The following is a 21292-nucleotide window of genomic DNA, read 5'->3' as shown; positions in this document are numbered from 1 at the left end:
GAGAGAGAGAGAGAGAGAGAGAGAGAGAGAGAGAGAATTTGAGGCCAGCCTGCTCTATGTAGTGAGTAGAGAGACCCTACCTCAAAAAGACAAAAACCAAACAACAAAACCAACAACAACACAGTTTCAACAGAAGACAGAGAGAGCCTGAACTCTAAGAGCTGAGGTAGCAGAAAATAAGGGAGACATCCTTCCCTATGCACCCTTCCTGGGTGAGCTGGTAATGCTCCTAATCAGGTGATGGGGGAGTGTGCTTCAGTTGAGGGTCTCATGATACCAGAGATGGACTACTGAGGGTTCCAGTCACCTAGAAACCGCCCCATAAACTGAGACAGAACTTCATCTCTTTTGTTTTCAATTGAAACAACAAAAAAAATGAGAGTGTGTGTTGTGTAAGAGCATAAATGTTTGAGGCAGTCACAGGAATTGGGCCTACCTTGAGATGTCTATTCCAAGCCTCCTCAGATTGGGGTCTGTGAACTGAACTCTAGCTCTCTCTGAAGGAGGTATGTGCGCCTAAGCACCAAGCTGTCTCTCTAAATGTGGAGGAAGGGGGGATTTTCAATTAATCTTCATTAATGCCATGGGATCAAATTGGGAGTTGCAGAGCTCCAATCTGCAATTATACAAGCAACCACACGGGGTCACCATAAGCTCAAAGTATTTTAGACTAATACACTAATCTGGACTGAAAGAAAAAGTGGTCTGGTTTAGTGGCGCACACCTTTAATCCCAGCACTCGGGAGGCAGAGGCAGGCGGATTTCTGAGTTAGAGGCTGGCCTGGTCTACAAAGTGAGTTCCGGGACAGCCAGGGTTATACAGAGGAACCCTGTCTCGAAAAACCAAAAAAAAAGAAAAAAAAGAAAGAAAAAAGAAAAAAAGATGATTTTGACAAGCATGGGAAATTATAACATGGGACTTGAAAGAACTTCTTCAGTAAATTGGACAGTTTGTCCCGGAAGTCCTGAGGTGTCACTTATAGATGGATCCAGAAAATTCACCGGTTGTGGTGGTGCACGCTGGTAGGATTTGTTGAAGGAGGCAGAAGCAGGAGGATCAAGAGTTCGAGGCTAGCCTGGGCTACACATTTTTTGGGGGGGTGGGGTGGAGAAATGGCTCAGCGGTTAAGAGTACCAACTGCTCTTCCAGAGGTCCTAAATTCAATTCTCAGCAACCACATGGTGGCTTATAGCCATCTGTAGTGGGACCTAATGCCCTCTTCTGGTATGTCTGAATACATAAAATAAATAAATAAATCTTTAAAAAAAAGAAAAAAGAAAAAAAGAAAAAAAGAAAAAAGAAAAAAAGAAAACAATAAATTCAGTAATTCCTCACTGGGACAGCCTCACAGATTGATACTTGGTCTCAGGGCTTTAGGAGGGTAGAAGGAAAGGATGTGCTCTTGGCTCTGTCCGTCTCAGAGAAGCTCCTGCTGAGGAGCGATGAGGGGAAACGCCCACCTCTTTCGCCTGCTTTGAAGGCAAGTCCTATGCTGGAACTCCGAGAGTGGAGTAGGGCCTCTTGCCTCCGACCAGTGACCACACTGCCACCAACGATGTCAAATCAAAGTCTTAGAGGCTCAGAGATGTAGGGGGAGAGGCGTATCTGTTCAGACACAGCAAATGCTAGGTAGAAGGAAGGGGACGGCCGAGCAGCTGTCCTGTAATCACTAATGACTTGGCCACGTGGCATTTGGGAATATGCTCACATGTTTAACAGTGAGAACATTTCATCAGGAAGATCTAAGCACATAAGCAACCTACAGCGACCGTCTACTGTCTGTGGTTAAGGGAGAAAGACAACAGACCCTGGACAGAGCCTTGGAATCGGATGCTGTGGAAAGACAAGTGCTCTTGTGTCTTGGTTTGGCTTTGCTGTCTTCACCAGCCGTGCAGAGTTCTCACAATGGCAGACCTCTGACTGTTGGCTTCTTTACGTACGGACAGGGAACAGTTTTCCTTGTTTAGCCCAAAAGAGTGTGTCTGACTCACCACCTTCACCTTGTCCCTTCCCCCACCCTTCAGCCTATGAGAAGGACAGCTTGGATTTTTTTATATTAATTTAAAAATTAGATTGGTGCACTTTATAGGTAAAGGGTTTGCTTGTATGCATATATGTGTACTACCTTCTGCTTGGTGCCTGTAGGAGGCAGAAATGGCATTGAATCCCCTGGAACTGGAGTTATGAATGGCTGTGAGCCATTATGTAGGTGCTGGGATGCAAACCAAATTAAACCTGGGTCTCTGAAATCGCAACAAGTGCTCTGAATCAATGAGCTGTCTGTCCAGCTTCCTCAGAATTATTTATCATCATCACCATCATCACCACCACCACCACCACCACCATCATCATTTTTACCCCATCCAAAAAGCTTTTTATTGTTGGGTCTTTTATTTGTTTGTTTGTTTGAGGCAGTGTTTCTCTGTGTAGCCCTGGCTGCCTTTGAATTTTCCCTGTAGACCAGGTTAGCCTCAAACTTAGAGACCCACCTACCTTTGCTTCCTGAGTCCTGGGATTAAAGGCATGGGCCACCACTTCTCTGCCCAAAGCTTTTATGATAAGGGTGAAATCTGGGGTTACTTTCTGGAGACTCTGGCATGCTGAAACTTCCAGTGCTTGGAGCAGACACAGACTTTGGTGTGCCTTTGTGAGGTTCCTAGGGGCTTGACAAAAAATGCCAGGACACCCCTCTGCTTTTCTGAGGATCAGACAGGAGCATGATGTCACTGCCCTTGGGGGACTCCAGGGCCAGCCAGTCAAAGGTGAGACTTTTTTGTTTTTGTTTTTTTTGTTTTTCGAGACAGGGTTTCTCTGTGTAGCCCTGGCTGTCCTGGAACTCACTCTGTAGACCAGGCTGGCCTCGAACTCAGAAATCTGCCTGCCTCTGCCTCCCAAGTGCTGGGATTCAAGGCATGCGCCACCACTGCCCGCCTCTGCCCGCCTCTGCCCGCCTCTGCCCGAAGGTGAGACTTCCCCAGTCTTGAGAATGTGACTTTGGCCTGACTGCTCTCCTGCAGTGCACACACTAGTTTGGGGACTTCTAGAACCTTCATGTCGTCTGTGACTGTCCCCATAACTTTAGCTGTTTTGTTTTCTCAGTCAAGAGGCATCTCATCATTCGGATCATCCAGGACAGGGACAAAAGTGACTGGTTAGTGTGACACATGAATGACCGTCTCAGCACAATCTGATTAAAGATGCAGGTGGCTTGTCTCGCTGGAAACCTGTATAGCTTCACTAGCAGCCGCAGGCAGCTGTCCTGGCTCTTGGGCGCTCCGAGCAGAACCTTTTGGTCCTGGTGGCAATGGCAACTCCCATGGTGGCTCTTCCTGCTCAGAAAAAAAAAAATCTATTTTTTTTCTAGTTATTATGGGGGGAATTGGTGCGCATTCCATCTCTCGTGTACAGAAGGTAAAACGCCAACCTGATTCTGAAATAGAATATAATAGGAGGTAGAAATTGAAAAGGATGTGTGGGTGGGCTGGGTAAAGAGAGGTCAAGTTTAGAGTACAAGCCACATGCACGTTGGGAAAAATGACACTAAGCCCCCGTGGATGGGCATATGTTTCAGATGTCAAGCAAAATAAACTATTTACCAGAAAGAATAAACATATACTGAAACATATGCATGTGTAAACATAAACAAAATACTTCATTCTCATGCATGTTGTGTAGCAATTCTTTCTAATTGAAACATCCCATCTTGGGGAAAGGTTCATTAAGAGGAAGAACGGGGTCTGAGAGAGGGCTCAGCAGTTAAGAGCACTGACTGATTGTTCCGAGGACCAAGGTTTGATTCCCAGCATCCTGATAGGATCTTGTAGCTGTCTGTAACTCCAGGACAGATCAGTACAGATCAGATGCCTTCTTTTGACCTCTAAGCTTAACAAGCACACATGTGTTATGCAGACATACATGCATGCAGGCAAAGCACCCACACCCATAAAAATAAAATGAATGATTTTTTCTAAAGAGTCAGGAAGTAGAGGTTGGTGGTTAAGAGCTGCTCCCCCCCATTAAAAACTGAAAGAAATTAAAATAAAATTTCTGATCAGGAGGCGCTATCATGGGAGTTGCCATTGCCACAACAAGGACAGAAAGGTTCTGCTCCAGGAGACCAAGAGCCAGGACAGCTCCCTGAGGCTGCTTTTCTTGATCACCTGAGCTCATTTACCAGCGTCCACATGGCGTGGTGGCTTGCAACCATCTATGATTCCAGTTCCAGGGGATCCGATGCGGTTTTCTGACCTCCAAGGGTAGCAGGCACATGCCTCATAGACATCCATGCAGGCAAAACACCAGTACACATAAAATAAAATTATACAAAATAATCTTTAGAAGACTCAGGAAGTGTACGAAACTTACGAGGCTCAGGAAGTAAACACTCTCCAATTGGAGGAAACTCCACAAATTTAAAAGAGTCTTGAGGTCTCCGCCCAGGTCATACAGCTGTAAAAGCCATAAGAACTGTCACTGACCTGTCACACTGCCTGAGACTGTACAGCCTTCCTCCTTCCTGAGTCATCACCTAGGCTAGGACGTTCTGTTCACTGATGCAGCGGCCTGACAGCATTCATGCTCTTGGAACCACTGCGTGCTTACCCACACTTTCAGGTGTAGCCCTCATAGACTCACTGGTTCACCAGATGGAATTACACTGGACTCCTTTCTTTGATCTGTTGTCCATGCCCTGCCTGGGGTGAGTAGATGGTTCTCCCTCTCTCTCTCCAGGAAAAGACACACAGCACAGTAAATGCCCAAATAGGGATCAACAGAACAAGAAACAAGTCACGGAGGAGTGGTGTCCGTGGGTGCTGCGGCAGGCAGGTGAGGCTGGTCCAGGTGATGGTGGAGGATGGATGCAGGATGCACAGGGCACAATCCAGACATGGCTACCTTTCCCCTATCCTTTGTAGGAGATGATGGGCCCCCTTGCTGAAACAATGGTTACATGCTGTGTGTGATGGCTGGTACCATAAGCAACCAAGGCCAAGCCATCTGAGAATGGAATGCCATTGAGGGAAGTATCAGGGTGGCCACCTTTCTCTTTTCAATAGGTTGGTGAAGTCCCCATAAGGACCACAGGGGAAGGGCAGTCATTACTGAGAAAACGGTGTGAGAGAGGCAGTTTGAGATCTATACTATGCAAGATGATGTTCACAGGCCAACTTAGATTCAGTGGGCACTGTGGGGCTGGGTTAGGGCCTTAATTGCTTTCCATCTCTCCAGAAAAGTCTTACAGTACCCCCCTCAATTACTTCCTGTACTAGAAGGAAGTCTTCCACAATTTCTTCTTAGCTCACCATTAAGAGCTTTACTGAGCCCTCTGATGGTAATTTCACATCTCGGTAAAAGTCAAGCAACAAATGCTAGGAAAACAATGGAATTGGATTAAAAAAAATCATTTACTTCAGATCATTCCTATCCCCTTTATTCAAGTGCAAATAGTGAATAATTCAAATGTATGTAAGTACAAAGATAGCCTCAAATACATCATATGGTAATCTCTCTCTCTCTCTCTCTCTCTCTCTCTCTCTCTCTCTCTCTCTCTCTCCCCTACAGGGTCTTACCATGTAGTTTTGGATGGCTGGAACACATTGTATAGACCATTATATGGACGGTCTTGAACTCATAGAGTCTGCCTGCCTCTGCCTCCAAGTCCTGGGATTAAAGGCGCATGCCACCATGCCCAGCTGGGACTTTATTCCCCCCCCCCCGAGATTTCCTCCCAGGCAAAACCAGGTTGATAGCTTTGCTGAAGAAAGGATTTCAGGGAGAGCCTGTATGAAACATAGTTGGATTTACTATAAACAGAAAGAGTGGCTGGAGGGATGGCACAGAGCTGAAGAACATTTGCCACTCTTGCAAAGGGTCAGTTCTCAGTATTCACACTGTGCAGTTCACAAATGGTTGTCACTTCAGTTCTGGAGGGGGTGTGCAGGTTCTCCTCTGCCCTCTCTGGGTACTGCATGCATGTGGTGTATGTTCACACACACATACGTAGAAGGGCTGGGGAGGGGCTCAGCAGTTAAAAGTACTGGCTGTTCTTCCAGAGGCCCTGAGTTCAGGTTCCAGCACTCACATAGCAACTCACAACCATCTGTAATGGGATGTGAAGTCCTGGTATAGTGTGCAGATGTACAGACAAAAAAAACTATATCCACAAAATACATGAATAGATAAGCCTTAAAAAATATTTTCTGGGTTAAAAAAAAAAAAAAAGAGCCAGGCAGTGATAAACACGCCCCTTAATCCCAGCATTCAGGAGGCAGAGGGAGGGAGATCTCTGATTTTGAGGCCAGCCTGGTCTACAGAGTGAATTCCAGGGCAGTCAGAGCTACACAGAGGAAAACCTGTCTCAACAACAACAACAACAGCCAAACACAAAACAAAAACAGATACAAACAAACAAAAAGTAAACAATGAAAACCCAAAAAACAAAACAAAAAACTAAAGTTTGAAGTCTGAAGACTTTTAAACTTAAAAAAAAACACTTAGTTTTGTTTGTTTGTTTGTTTGTTTGTTTGTTTGCAATACAGGGCTTCTCTGTGTAGCCCTGGCTGTCCTGGAACTTACTTTGTAGACCAGGTTGGCCTTGAACTCAGAAATCCACCTCCCTTTGCCTCCCAAGTGCTGGGATTAAAGGCATGGACCACCACTGCCCAGCAAGAGTTTCTTTTGTAAATGAAGTTGTGAGGTATATTTATGAGGAGTATCTTTTTTAGGTTTAGGGAAGAACAGGAGATACTTAAGATTATAAATAAATTTTTTTTTATTTTTATTTATTTTATTCTTATTTTTTATTTTTTGGTGTTTTGAGACAGGGTTTCTCTGTATAGCCCTGGCTGTCCTGGAACTCACTCTGTAGACCAGGCTGGCCTCGAACTCAGAAATCTGCCAGCTTCTGCCTCCCAAGTGCTGGGATTAAAGGCGTGCGCCACCACGCCTGGCATAAATAAATCTTTAAAAGAGTTCTTTCTTTATTTATTTTATGTATTTGAGTACACTGTAGCTGTCTTCAGACACACCAGAAGANGGAATTGAACTCAGGACCTCTGGAAGAGCATTCAGTGCTTTTAACCGCTGAACCATCTCTCCAGCCCTCCCTCCCACCCATTTTTTTGTTTTTTCTTGGTTTTTTGAGACAGGGTTTCTTTGTGCAGTCCTGGCTGTCCTGGAACTCTGTAGACCAGGCTGGCCTCAAACTCAGAAATCTGCCTGCCTCTGCTTCCCAAGTGCTGGGATTAAAGGCGTGTGCCACCACTACCCGGCCCCATTTTTTTTTTTTTTTTAAAGATTAAAAAAAATGAAGACTGGGGCTAGAGAGATGTTTTAGCAGTTAAGAGCACTGGCTACAGCCAGGCGTGATGGCGCACGGCTTTAATCCCAGCACTTGGGAGGCAGAGGCAGGTGGATTTCTGAGTTCAAGGCCAGCCTGGTCTACAAAGTGAGTTCCAGGACAGCCAGGGCTACACAGAGAAACCCTGTCTCGAAAAACAAAACAACAACAAAAAAACCCAAAACAAAACAGAAAAGAACAGTCAGTGCTAGTAACTTTAATTTTTTCAATACCTATTTTTAATGATGGTTCTTAAATGCTTTAACCTTCCCTCTAGCCTGTCACCCATCGGAGGTAGTGGAAAAGAAAGGATACAGGGGAAGTGAACCAGTTTAGAAATAGTTCTTTGGAGCAAATCCTATCTGCACTGTGTAGAAACCAGCTCAGCTCAGCTCAGCTCACAGGTCCACAGAGGCAGCTCCACCTACTCTTATGTAAACACTTCAAAGACACACCAGCAGTCCAGTTCAATAGCATCAGGATAGCAAACACGGATCAGCAGCCGTGGCTCTACATAGCAGAGACAGCCAGGTCTCAGCCTCCGCTCAAGTCAGCAGGAGGGACCAGGAGAGACACCGGAAGTTCTCAGTTGTGCCTCTGTTGATGAAGTGAAGATCAGCGAAGACTAGAGACTCACAGGCATTGCACAGCTAATTCTATAAGCAAGCCAAACTCAGCCTCTGTCACTGTCAAGTTCTTTTTTTTTTTTTTATGAAGATTTATTTATTTATTTATTTTATGTATGTGAGTACACTGTAGCTGTACAGATGGTTGTGAGCCTTCATGTGGTTGTTGGGAATTGAATTTTTAGGACCTCTGTTCGCCCCGCTTGCTCTGGCACAAAGATTTATTTATTATTATATCTGAGTGCATTACGGGTGGTTGTGAGCCACCATGTGGTTGCTGGGATTTGAACTCAGGGCCTTCGGAAGAGCAATCAGTGCTCTACTCTCTGAGCCTAATCTAGCCAGCCTGTCAAGTTCTTTTTATACTCTCTCCAAACATCACGTGTCCTCCAAGAGTCTTGCCTCAGCTGATATCACTCTGCCAATCAGCACCAGTCTTTTTGGTGTGTTTCTCTCTATGGAGTCCCAAGTGGAGTTCAACTATGCAATGTAAGGCGGACCAATACATGCATGTCATTAGCAAAATCCTTCATCATGCGTCCTTTTGCGTGCTTGCTTTAGCAGAACACCTTTTTCCCTGTGTCTACTTCAGTTAAACATTCCTTTATGAGTCTGCCTTAGCCTTTCATCTGTGTCCACTTCAGCTAAACATTCTTTCACGTGTTTGCCCCAGCAAAACACCATCCAAACCGCTTTCCGAAGAACCCTTAAGTTTTTATTTCAAATGCTCTTAACCACTGAGCCATCTCTCCAACCCTATAAATAAGTTTTACTCTATGTAAACATAGTTTATTTACTGTTCAATATCCTTTATTGAAATGTCTTTAGGAAAGTATTGTCTAATCCCAAAGAAACACAATTTATTTCTTATGTTTGACAAGATGCCTTTTGGAAAATATATAATGTCTTTATAGGCTATTTGGGTTTCCTCGGTGGTGCCTAAAATGTCCTGTTTTGTTTTGTTCTTTGTTGTTGTTTTTTCAGCAGAAAGGGCGAAACAGAATGGCAAGACAACAGGCTATTTTCCTTCCTCACATCATTGTAATGTCTCCGGTCTTTTTAACCTACCTCAGACAGACACAAATCTCAACGTAATCCAGCTACTCTGGGAGAAGTGTGGTTTTCTGCAGCCTGTAAGGTGGGGGGCTTGTCTGAGGTTCTCCTGCCTATTGGGCATGGTGACTCCAGCCTGTATCCTAAGAACGGGAGGAACATGCTGGCTCTCTAATGCTTGGTGAGGCTGACTTACAGGAGACCCTGTCTGAAGAAACGAAACATGTTATACAGTCTCTGAGCAGCTGCAGGCCATGTTTCTCAACTTGAAACACTTAAGCCTAATCTTCAAGCCATGCATGGCGATCACACGTGCAAGCATTTCTTCATCCGTCCTTGAATCAAGGCTTTTGGTTCTTTGCTTTGTTTAAGAGTGCTGACAACCAGCTGCCAAGTCCTCTGTCACCACCACCCACAAACTGTACCTGTTCCTTTTAACTTTTTTATGTGGTTTCTAGAAAAATTTAAATTATAGATGTGGCCCTTCATTAACTTCTTTCTATTCGACATTGCTGTCTTAGAGGAGTGCCTTCCCTTTTAAAGCTCAGGCTAGCTCCTTGTTTTGGCCAGAGCTCTCTAGATGAACAGAGCTGATAGTATATATAATTTATTAGCGTGCTTTACAGGCTGTGGTTTAGCTAGTTCGATACTAGCTGTCCCCCAACAGAGAGCTGTGGACAACCCATGAGGCTGGATGTCTTGGATGGTCCTCAGTAGACACTGGAAACCTAAAGAAGTAGATTCTTTTTTTTTTTTTTTTAAGATTTATTTNTTTATTACATGTAAGTACACTGTAGCTGTCTTCAGACACCCCAGAAGAGGACATCAGATCTCATTACGGATGGTTGTGAGCCACCATGTGGTTGCTGGGACTTGAACTCACGACCTTCAGAAGAGCAGTCAGGGCTCTTAACCACTGAGCCATCTTTCCAGCCCAAGAAGTAGATTCTAAAAGCAGCAAAGGCATGCTTTGGTGGCAGGAAAGACAGACTTGCCCATGGGAGGGAAGACAAGCAGGTAAGAAGCGAAAGCTTCCTTCTCCCACGCTCCACGTTCCATTGTATAGCCTGCCATGACGGTGTGCTTCAGGTTCAGAGTAGGTCTTCTGACCTCAAATGATCCAGTCAAGAAAAATCGCACACAAGCAGTCCCAGCCTCTTTAGTTGATTCCAGATGTAGCCAAGGTGATAACCAACTATAGCCCTTACACTCCTCAAGCTGGAAGATTATGACATCTAAATTCTTAAAACGAGGGCTGTGGCTCAGTTGGCAGAGTCCTTGTTTAGAATACAGGAAGTCCTTAGCAGGATCCCTAGTGATGCATAATAACACACATGTCCTAGCACTCCAAAGATGGAGGCAAGCAGATCAGGGGTTCAAGGCTGGCCTGAACTGTATTTGAGGCAAGCTACAGGAGACCCTCCCTGTCTCAACGTAGTCACAATAAAAATTTCAAATAATTGTCGTTAGGAATTTCTAATTTGTAAACAGCATATATGTGTGTGTGTGTGTGTGTGTGTGTATGTTATTGTCCCATGGATATGTTTCTGTAGGTAAAGTACAAGTGTATCCTGGCAGGGCCATTGCTAGAGTGCAAAGAAATCTTGTCCCTTAAGTATCTCTCAGTCAGGCTTGGATTACATCCCTAGTCACTCAAGGATTGGGGGCGTGTCCAATCTCTTCGTCTATCAGAGTGGAATTGTCCAATCAGGCGGCAGCTGGAGCGGAGGGGCGGGGCAGAATGCTTTACTCTCGCGGTGTTTGGTTCTTTTCACTGTTTAGTTCTTGTTCAGGTTCTGTTTCTTCAGGTTCTATGCCTGGCTCACAGTTGTGTGTGGTGGATCCGCAGTAGCTAGTGTCCCTATGAGGTGCAGACGACGCGGGACGGCAGAAATTCGGAAATGGTGAGCGTTCCGGCCGACGCTGGCTACATCCAACCAGGACCAGCCGCAGGGAAGGCCTCCGTAGCTGGTGTCTGCGGCCCGATCCCGGCGCTGTCCGGTGTCCTGTGTGGCCTGCCTGGGTCCCCTCGCTTCCCATCTGCCCTCGCGGCGGCCTGGCCGACTCATCTCAGGACTTGGGATGCTGGCTTCTTGGTTGTGGGTTCCCGCCCGTCAGCCATGGCTGAGCTTTCCTTGGAAAGTGGGTTCTCAATCTACTTTCTCTCCGCCCCCGCCCCCGTGTTCACAGTGAAGCCCCCAAATTTCAGTCTTCAGGGCCGTCCCCCAACTAGTCTCAGGACACCGAGTTAGACCGATGATGGATGGTTAGTAGGGAAAAGCCGAGAGTGGAGATTTGTCAGTGCGGGCACAGTGGAAGAGGGACAGATGAAGGGTCTAGGAAACGCCTATCCCAGTTGATCTTTGGACAGGAGGCTTAAATAGAGGAAGGCCCGACCAAAAAACAAGCTTAAACACAGCAACCTCGTGCAAGGTGGGCCCCGCCCATCTTTGTCTCCGCCTGGAGGGGACTAGGTGGTTCTCTGGGGATAGCTTCTGCTTCTGTGAAGGGCTGTCCTTCCGTGAATCCTGGGTGACTGCAGGCTAAGGACCATAACTTCTCTCTGTGCCCTCAGCCTTGAAAGATGGAGTGGGTTAGACAGATACATGCTTAGGTTGAACCAAAGTAGAGGAGGTCGGCAGAGTGAAGACCGGGATGCCAGACGTTCATCCCGCCTTTATTTGTGGATGTATGTGGATACACACACGAGTGTGGGTGTCTAAGGAAGTCAGAAGACGGTGTCAGATTCCCTGGAGCTAAAGGTATGGGCGGTTATGAGCTGCCCCAAAGTGGTTGCAGGAAACTGAACTCCATCCAGTTTTCTGCAAGAGCAACAAATGCTCTTAATCACCGAGCCATCTCTGCAGCTCCCCACCCCCCAAAGCCGGTTCAGTCCCAGTATTCCCGAATGCCAACTTCTAGTGTAAAAGGTTTAAATGGTAACAACCATTACTCTTTAATTTTCGTTGCTAAATAAATAGACACAATATTTTTTCATTTCCTGTTAGTAATAGTCCCAGGTTTCAGAACTGCCAGATGCTGACAAATTTCCTATAGCTGCCATATGTCCTAGCATAAAGTTGACTTTTCATCATCCACTTAGACACCAGTCTGAGATCTGGGGTGAATCCTCTTTGAGGAGCAGCTGGCGGCCCTGGAGCTGGAGCAATAGAATAGTCCTCATCTCAATAGTTAATTTTTTTCCCTTTTTATTTTAAATATTTATTTTATGTATATGAGTACACTATTGCTGTCTTCAGACACACCAGAGGAGGGATCCTGTTACAGATGCTTGTGAGCCACTATGTGGTTGCTGGGACTTGAACTCAGGACCTCTGGAAGAGCAGTCAGTGCTCTTAACCGCTGAGCCATCAATCGTAGTTAATTGCTTAGCTCCACTCCTAGGACACATTGTTTAGTTAGGTGCTGGTGAATGCGGGCCTCAGAGCAGTACTTCCTGCCATCTGAGTCTCTCAGTTGTGAGGAGAGAAAACCCTCTCTCAAGGGATTAGAAAGAAAGCCTCCAGCGAGCAGTGGGACAGAAGCTGACCCTGAGTTGGAGTCAGTCCGGTGTCTCTTGAGGTGCGGCTAGTGAGTTTTTCAGGGGCGCTAGGGTGAGAGAATGGCCGTATTTGGCACTTGATCCTGACAGATCTGTCTGGTCTGCCCCTTTTCTGTAGTCATCGCCTTGAAATCGTTGCTCATTTATTTGAATCTCAGCTTTTCAATAAGTATGAATTGTACTCAGAGCTGAATAAGGGAAATAGTCTTTTTAGACAGGGTTTCTCTGTGTAGCCCTGACTGGCCGGGAACTCATGCTGTAGACCAAGCTGGCCTGGAACTCAGAGATCCACTTGCTTCTGTCTTCTGAGTGCTGGGATTAAAGCTGTGCCACTCACCAAAGTGAAATATTCTTTTTTTTTTCTTTTTTTTAACTTTTTAAAAAAAGATTTATTTATTATTATATCTAAGTACACTGTAGCTGTCTTCAGATGCACCAGAAGAGGGTGTCAGATCTCATTATGGATGATTGTAAGCCACCATGTGGTTGCTGGGATTTGAACTCAGGACCTTTAGAAGAGCAGTTGGTGCTCTTAACCACTGAGCCATCTCTCCAGCCCAGGTGAAATATTCTTGAAGCTAGCAAGAAGTAGTTTTCAACAACAAAAATGTAGAGTTTCATTTCCACTGATTTTTTTTTTTTTTTCTAACTCTTTGCTTCCCCTAGCATATACAGGAACATTTCTGGGATGTTTTGACTGGGGGAGCCAGGGGGGTGTCATATGGGCCTAGACTCAAATATTGAGAAAACTTTAGTTTCCCATTGTTGTTGTAGAAAACGAATACATTTCCACAAAGTATGATAGATGAACCTGTAAATTACTAAGTTGGCTTTGTTGTTGTTGAGACACGGTCTTGCTATGTAGCATTGACTGGCCTGGAACTTGGCTGTGTAGACAACAGGTGGGCCTCCAGCTCAGAACCACCTATTTCATCAGCCTTGAGAGTACTGGGATTAGAAAGATGTGCTACCAAACTCATATATCTAAAACTTTGTCTCAAAAAACAGAACTGAGTGTCCGTAGGATAGGATTTAAAATGATCTTCTAAGTAATTCTTTTATCTTCTCCTTTTTTTAAACCTAAGTATAGATTTGTCAGTTATAATCATGTTCACAAATAGCTAGTTTTTGCTATAATGCATTATTTTCATTTGATTTATTTTTATTATTTATTTGTGTCAGTTGGTTTGCATGTGCCTTAGTTAGGGTTTCTACTGCTACAATGAAATACCACCAAAAAGCAAGTTGGGATGGAAAGGGGTTATTTTGCTTTCCCTTTTATAGCTCTGTGTTTCAACAAAGGAAGTCAGGACAGGGGCTCAAGCAGAGAGGAACCTGGAGGCAGGAGCTGATGCAGAGGCCATGGAGGGATGTTACTTACTGGCTTGCTTCACATGGCTTGCTCAGCCTGCTTTCCTATAGAATCCAGAACTACCAGCCCAGGGACAGCACCACCCTCCCTTTCCTATTGATCACTAATTGAGAAAATGCCTTGCAGCTGGATCTCACAGTGCCATTTCTTCAAGAGAGGTTCCTATTTTTCTTATGAATCTAACTTGTGTCAAGTTGCCACAATACAGCCCGAATGCCAAGGTGTGTGTGTGAAGTCGGAGAACAAGTGTAGAAGTTAGAAATTGAATTCAGACCATCAGCATTAGATAGAGCAAATGCCTTACCTGCTGAACCATTTCCTTAGCCCAATTAATTGGTGTATTTATTTATTTTTAAGATATAGTCTCACTGTGTAGCCTTGTTTGGCCTGGAATTTTCTGTGGGATTGAAGATATACACCACCATGCCCAGCTTTTATTAATTTTGTTTTACTTCTTGAGACAGGGTCTCATGTGTCCCTGGCCCATTTGTTTTCATTTTTGTTAAAGATATATCATTTCTTTTAAATTTAAATTATTTTGATTATGTGCATGCAAGAGTTTGTGCACCAGTACTGTGCTTGTGGAGGGCAGAAGAAGGTTTCAGATCCCCCTAAAACTGGAGTTACAGGAGCTGAGACCTCCCTGATCGGGTGCTAGGAATGGAAGAATGAAGAACAAGGTAGTCCTGTATCAACAACCCAGGGAAACTGAGGCAGTGCCAAGGGAGTTGCAATCAAATCAAATGAGAGCTGGAGCGATGACTTCACTGTTAAAAGTCTACACTACTGTTGTAGAAGACCCAAGTTTCCGGAAGTGAATTTGATGCTTTAAACTTTTCCTATGTACTGGCTATACTATATTCCACAATTTAAGTTTCTTTTCCTTGAACTATTGAGGTTCCTTCAGATGACTCTCTGTCATCTGTCCACATGTGATTTGGTACTTTGTGATTTAATTTCCAGTGTGGAGAGTTCTAACTGCATTTCTGTTACTGCTCGATATTTAATGCTTCCATGTTTGTTGAGTACTTTGTGTGCTTGTTGTTGTGTGTTTGCTCACTCAGATTTGATCTGCCATTTAGTTTTGCTGTTGACTAAAGGGTTCCAGAAATATCACTGAAATCCTGGTTGATGTTGTTGAATAACACTATTACCATTACTGCTTTTCTGCCCATTTAGAGCTGTCAATTACTGATAAGGAGTATTTTGGTATCTCTAACTGTAATTATGAATTTCTCTATTTTGCATTTTAATTCTAGAAGTTTTCCCTATGTAATTTGACCATCTCTTCTATGTTACACATGTCAAATGCAGTCAGTGGATCACTTAAAACATCGTATCTAGTGAGTGTAGCATTTCTTGACTGTAGTGTCTGGTTTCTCAAAGATAACTTATCTTAAATCTTTTTTCTCCTTCTCTATTCTTGGTGTTGTGTTTTCTTAACTGAAAAATGGACATTTGACAATTGTAATATAGGACAACAGAAAAATCACTTTCCCTACTTTCTCTGCTATCTGGTCTTGCTTATTGAACACTAGCTGTTTACTTTATCTTTGTCTTGTGTGTGTGTGTGATTTATTTATTTTATGAATTATGTGAGTACACTGTCGCTGTCGTCAGGCACATCAGAAGAGGGCATCAGATTCCATTACAGATGGTTGTGAGCCACCATGAGATTGCTGGGAATTGAACTCAGGACCTCTGGAAGAGCAGTCAGTGCTCTCAACTGCTAAGGCATCTTTCAAAGTCGAATACTTTAATTTTTACAAGAAAAACTCACTGCAGTATTTCCTTCCAGAGTTTAGGTAGTGTGTGCACATTGTGGATATAAGGAGCAGTTTTTGTTTACTTGATGCAAAATGAGATCTACTCTGCTCTTAGCTGGAAACTTACAGGCTGCTTGCTGCCTTTAAGACTGTTAGCATGTGTCTTTTTTTTTTTTTTTTTTTTTTTTGGTTTTTTGAGACAGGGTTTCTCTGTGCAGTCCTGGCTGTCCTAGAACTCACTCTGTAGACCATAGTATGTGTCTTAGTTAGGGTCTTACTGCTGTGAACAGATGCCATGACCAACACAAGTCTTATAAAGAACAATATTTAATTGGGGCTGGCTTACAGGTTCAGAGGTTCAGTCCATTTTCATCAAGGTGGGAGCATGGCAGCATCGAGGCAGGCATGGTGCAGGAGGAGCTGAGAGTTCTACATCTTCATTGGAAGGCTGCCAGTGGAATACTGGTTCCCAGGCAGCCTAGGACAAGGGTATTAAAGCCCATGCTCACAGTGATACACCCACTCCAACAAGGCCACACCTATCAACAGTGCCACTCCCTGGGCCAAGCATATCCAAACCATCACAGCATGTCAGAGACAGATTAAAACAAAGATGAGTAGAAGCCTCACAAGGCCTTTTCAGATTTTTATATGCTCACATTCATATGACTGATATAAAATCTTTGAATATTGAAATTTATAGCAAAGTTGTTTTTGAAGTTTTACTTTCCTCGTGTTTCTGTGGAGGGCTGTGTATGGAGCAGCCCAAAGCCACTTTGCTGACCTCATTTTCCCTAACTCTGTGGATGTCCCTGGACTGATGCAGTTCGTGCCATTGATTTACTGCTCCCTCCATCGCTGTTGCAGTAAGAGGCAGGTGCTGGCATTAGGAAGCACTAGACTGACAGCTCTTTCTGGGATCTTGGAGTTTTCTGAGTGTCTTACAGTTCCATGTGAAACTTTGCACTGGTTTTGAATGCCGATAAGTTAGTCATCCAGGATGCTAATTGTTCTTAGTCACTCTAAAACCTGGATTTTTGGAATTCCTCCCAAATCTTGAGGTCCCTGATACACCAGCAAAGGTCCAACTTAGTGAGTAATTCCTTCTACCATAAGAACTCTGACAGTACAAGTATTAGCATCACTTTGAGGAGCAGAACATGGATTGGAGATGTCCTATACTGTGATACACTATAGATAACCAAGAAGCATCTCTTACTTCCTGGATTCACCAGAGCGGAGGGAGGGTGTTTTTACCCCGCTGTTGCTTTCCTGGGTGCAGGAATATTATCAATTCAGTGATATTATTAATACAGCTGCATGTGGACAACTAAATACATAAGAAAATAAACTGTTAGGTGACCAAATGATGGAATGAATATTTGGAAATCACAAAATCATGTGAACATCTGCCTATAGAGTATAGATTCCTAGTGGTCTACATCTTCCCCAGCCTCTAATACACATTGTGGGATACTTTAGAACTCAGTGGCCTTTGACGATGTGGCTATAAACTTCACCCAGGAAGAGTGGGCTTTGCTGGATCCCTCCCAGAAGAATCTCTACAGAGATGTGATGGAAGAAGTATTTAGGAACCTGACTTCTATAGGTAAGAATGATCATTTTTTTTCTTTTAAATATACTTTAATTGTATGCACATTTGTATTTTGCCTGCATATATGTCTGTGTGAGGGTATCAGATCTTGGAGTTACAGGCAGTTGAGAGCTGCCACGTGGCTACTGGGAATTGAGCCCAGGTCCTATGGAAGAGTAGTCAGTGGTCTTAACTGCTGAGCCATCTCTTGAGCCTAACATTTCTTTACTTAATTACACAAAAACGCCCTGGGAATTTTTTTTTTTAAATCAGTTTTAACAATGGTAAAGAACTACTTTTATGAATAAATGGGCTTGATTTTTAGTATATACTGAATCCCAAAGCTACTACTAATTTTTTGAAGTTCATAATTAATAGTGCTTTTCCTTGGTCTGTATTTTAGAGAAAGGGTGGGAAGACCAGAACGTTGAGGATGAGGACAAAAATCCTCAGACAAATCTAAGGTAATCTGAATTCATAAAAGGTATGATGTTTCTAGAGGGAAGCTTAGCATGTCTGTGAACTTTGGCAAACAAAGGAAACAGATCAGCACAACTTTAAACATTGATTACTAGCTTATTTGTACCCACCCCCAGTTTAACAGTGTTTTCTTTTTTCTTTTTCTTTTCCTTTTTTTAAGATTTATTTATTTATTATATGTAAGTACACTGTAGCTGTCTTCAGACACCCCAGAAGAGGGCATCAGATCTCATTACGGGTGGTTGTGAGCCACCATGTGGTTGCTAGGATTTGAACACAGGACCTTTGGAAGAGCAGTCAGTGTTCTTACCCGATGAGCCATCTTGCCAGCCCCAGTGTTTTCTTTTTAAGGTAGTTGATTTTCATACAGTACTAAGAAACTATGTAAACACCACTGTTTTGATAATAGATTTGGGGAAGCCATGATTCAGAAACATGATTCCATTTACTTTCTTTTTTTTTTTTTTTTAAAGATTTATTTATTTAATAGATGTAAGTACACTGTAGCTGTCTTCAGACATTCCAGAAGAGGGTGTCAGATCTTGTTACAGATGGTTATGAGCCACCATGTGGTTGCTGGGATTTGAACTCCGGACCTTTAGACGAGCAGTCGGGTGCTCTTACCCACTGAGCCATCTCACCAGCCCTTGGGCTTTCTCTGAAATTGGTTATAATGTAAGTCCAAGACATTAATAAGTAGAAGTTCAGCAATAAACCAGCCTTCAATATGTGCTTACCTTTTTTGTACAGAAGTCATAGTCATATGGTAGATTCTGTAAACATAAAGATCATAAAAATCAATGTGGGTAAAGTTTCAGTGAGATTACAAATCTTTATCTGAAAAAAGAATATGCTTAGAAAAATCTTCATATGTTGTTCATTCCTTAATAGGCACATCATAGCCAACTCTGGATACAACCTATACGAAAGCGAAGAATCCTCTGAGAAGCCATATAAATGTACACAGTATAGGAGCTCTTTCTTCTCTCTTATGAGTATTCAAAGACATATGATGACGGACACTGGAAGTAAGCCTTACAAGTGTATGCTCTGTGGGAAAGCCTTTCATTTCCCCAGTGAATTCAGAATCCACTTAAGAACTCACACAGGAGAGAAGCCCTATGAGTGTAAAGAGTGTGGGAAGGCCTTCAGCCATTCCAGCTCCTTTCGAAAACACGAGAGAACTCACACCGGAGAGAGACCCTACGTATGCAAGCAGTGTGGGAAGGCCTTCAATTGTTCTGGCTCCATCCGAAAACACGAGAGAACTCACACTGGGGAGAAGCCTTATGAGTGTAAACAGTGTGGGAAGGCCTTCAACTGTCCTAGTTATCTCCAAATTCATGAAAGAAGCCACACGGGAGAGAAGCCCTATGAGTGTAAGCAGTGTGGGAAAACCTTCAGTTGTTCCAGTTCCCTTCGAAAACACGAGAGAACTCACACCGGAGAGAAGCCCTATGAGTGTAAACAGTGTGGGAAGGCCTTCAGTTGTTCTAGTTCCTTTCGAAAGCATGAACGGACTCATACAGGGGAGAAACCCTATGAGTGCAAGCAGTGTGGTAAGGCCTTCTTTTCTCTCACAAGTGTTCGAACACACATGATAAAGCACACTGGAAATGGGCCTTTTAAATGCAATGTATGTGAAGAAGTGTTTCCCTTTTCCAGTGTATTTAGAAGACATCAGACATCTCATGCTGGAGAGAAGCAGCCCTATGGATGTAAACAGTGCAATAAATGGTTTAGTTCCAACACCTCACTTCAGAATCACAGAAGAAGTCATACTGGGGAAGAGCCTTGTGCCTGTAAACAGTGTGGGAAAGCTTTCAGTTGTCCCAGTTACATTCGAAAGCATGAACGGGCTCATGGTGGGGAGAAACCCTATCCATGCAAACAGTGTGGTAAGTGTGTCAGTGCTTCCAGCTCTCTGCAGATACACGAAAGGATTCAGACTGGAGAAAAGCCCTATAAATGTGAACAAGGTGCTAGAGCAGTCAGTTGCTCCACTTCCCTTAGGAAACATGAACAAACTCATAGTGGGGAGAAATCCTATGAATACAGTGTGGGAAAGCCTTTGCTTCCAGTTAGAATTGATTACTAACAGTCTTAAAGTTATTTATAACAGTCTTATGAATGTAAATTCTGGCAAATCCTTCGTTTCTCTAACAGGTTTTTGTTTTTGTTTTAACAAAAATGACAAAGCACACTGGAAATGGTCCTTTTAAATGTGAGTATGTGAAAAAAGCCTTTCACATTTCACAGTCCCAGCATATTTAGAGTACATCAAATAAACTCATGCAGGAGAGAAACAATGTGAATGCAGACAATGCGATAAATCCTTCACTTCTTCCAGGTATCCTCAGAACCATTAAAGAATTCATGTTGGAGAGTATCCTTATTAATGAAAGCACTAGAGAACCACTTACTACAATTGCCTTGAAAACATGAGTAAACTTGTACCGGAGGCATGTCCTTTGAGTACAAATAAATATGGTAAATATCACCTTTTCCATTTGCCCTCAAAGAAACTAAACGAATCGTCAGCGTGACTGTAAAGCCTAGGAAAAACAGTGTTTTCTTAATCTTCATGAAGGACACAACGAAGGTTCACACTGAACACTAAGAAGCCCACGTTTGTGAGAAGAAAGGTAAGGCTTCAAATGCCACAGTTCTCTCAGATTGTGTGAAAGAACACATACTAGCTAAAACACTAGGAATAGGAACGTGGGGGAAACACTCAAGATTTTCAGTGTTCTTCAAAGGCATAAAAAGGACCAGAGGGAAAAACCTGTAGGCCTAAGTAATGTGGGTAGACTTCAGTTTTTACACTTCTTTCTGAGAAAAGTTTAAGTGTAAGAAATGTCACAAGACCTCCAGTTTTCTCATTTTCATTTGAAGTCATGCTAGAACTCATCTAGAAAAAGACCACTGGGTACAGAAAGTCTACTGAGTTCATGTCTCATTGAAAGGTACGTGATACACTGGAGATGGCTGTGCGATACATTGACTTTACAATGTGTGTGAAAACATTGCTTCTCTGGGCTAAAGCATGGAATGTGTCTTTTTTTTTTTTTTTTTTTTTTGGTTTTTCGAGACAGGGTTTCTCTGTGTAGCCCTGGCTGTCCTGGAACTCACTTTGTAGACCAGACTGGCCTCNTGGCTGTCCTGGAACTCACTTTGTAGACCAGACTGGCCTCGAACTCAGAAATCCGCCTGCCTCTGCCTCCCGAGTGCTGGGATTAAAGGCGTGCGCCACCATGCCCGGCATGTGTCTTTTTATATTAGATACAATTTTGTAGTATTTTATTGAGACTTCTTACAAACTGTATTCAAAGAGATTTATGTATCTTGGTATAGTATATAAGTATTAGTACATACAGTGTATGCATGTATATACATGTATCTGTAGGATACAGTATAGTTTGTCTATGAGTAGTATATATTATATAACTAGTTTATATGGTATGTAATTAAATGTAACCACTATTTTACTATAGTATTA

At 43.3% G+C, this 21292-nt stretch overlaps 1 protein-coding gene across 5 annotated transcripts; it reads left to right on the top strand.

Moving 5' to 3' along the window:
• Nucleotides 1-10789: 10789 nt before the first annotated feature.
• Nucleotides 10790-20846, top strand: LOC110331320 (zinc finger protein 124-like). 5 transcript variants are annotated; one of them, XM_029545652.1, is made up of 5 exons: nucleotides 10790-10923; nucleotides 17202-17328; nucleotides 17717-17777; nucleotides 18685-19352; nucleotides 19459-20846. In XM_029545652.1, the coding sequence occupies exons 1-5, from the start codon at nucleotides 10921-10923 to the stop codon at nucleotides 20013-20015; spliced, it is 1416 nt and encodes a 471-aa protein (XP_029401512.1). In that variant the 5' UTR covers nucleotides 10790-10920; the 3' UTR covers nucleotides 20016-20846. The 5 variants fall into 5 exon arrangements, with proteins under 5 accessions (XP_029401512.1, XP_029401514.1, XP_029401513.1 ...); XM_029545654.1 differs by having other exon boundaries at nucleotides 17173-17328; XM_029545653.1 differs by having other exon boundaries at nucleotides 18685-19981.
• Nucleotides 20847-21292: the final 446 nt, after the last annotated feature.

The sequence above is a fragment of the Mus pahari genome, chromosome 14, assembly GCF_900095145.1.
Source record: "Mus pahari chromosome 14, PAHARI_EIJ_v1.1, whole genome shotgun sequence".
Taxonomy (NCBI): Eukaryota; Metazoa; Chordata; class Mammalia; order Rodentia; family Muridae; genus Mus; species Mus pahari.
Note: the sequence above shows the minus strand (reverse complement) of the source record. Positions and strands in the feature narration are given on the sequence as shown.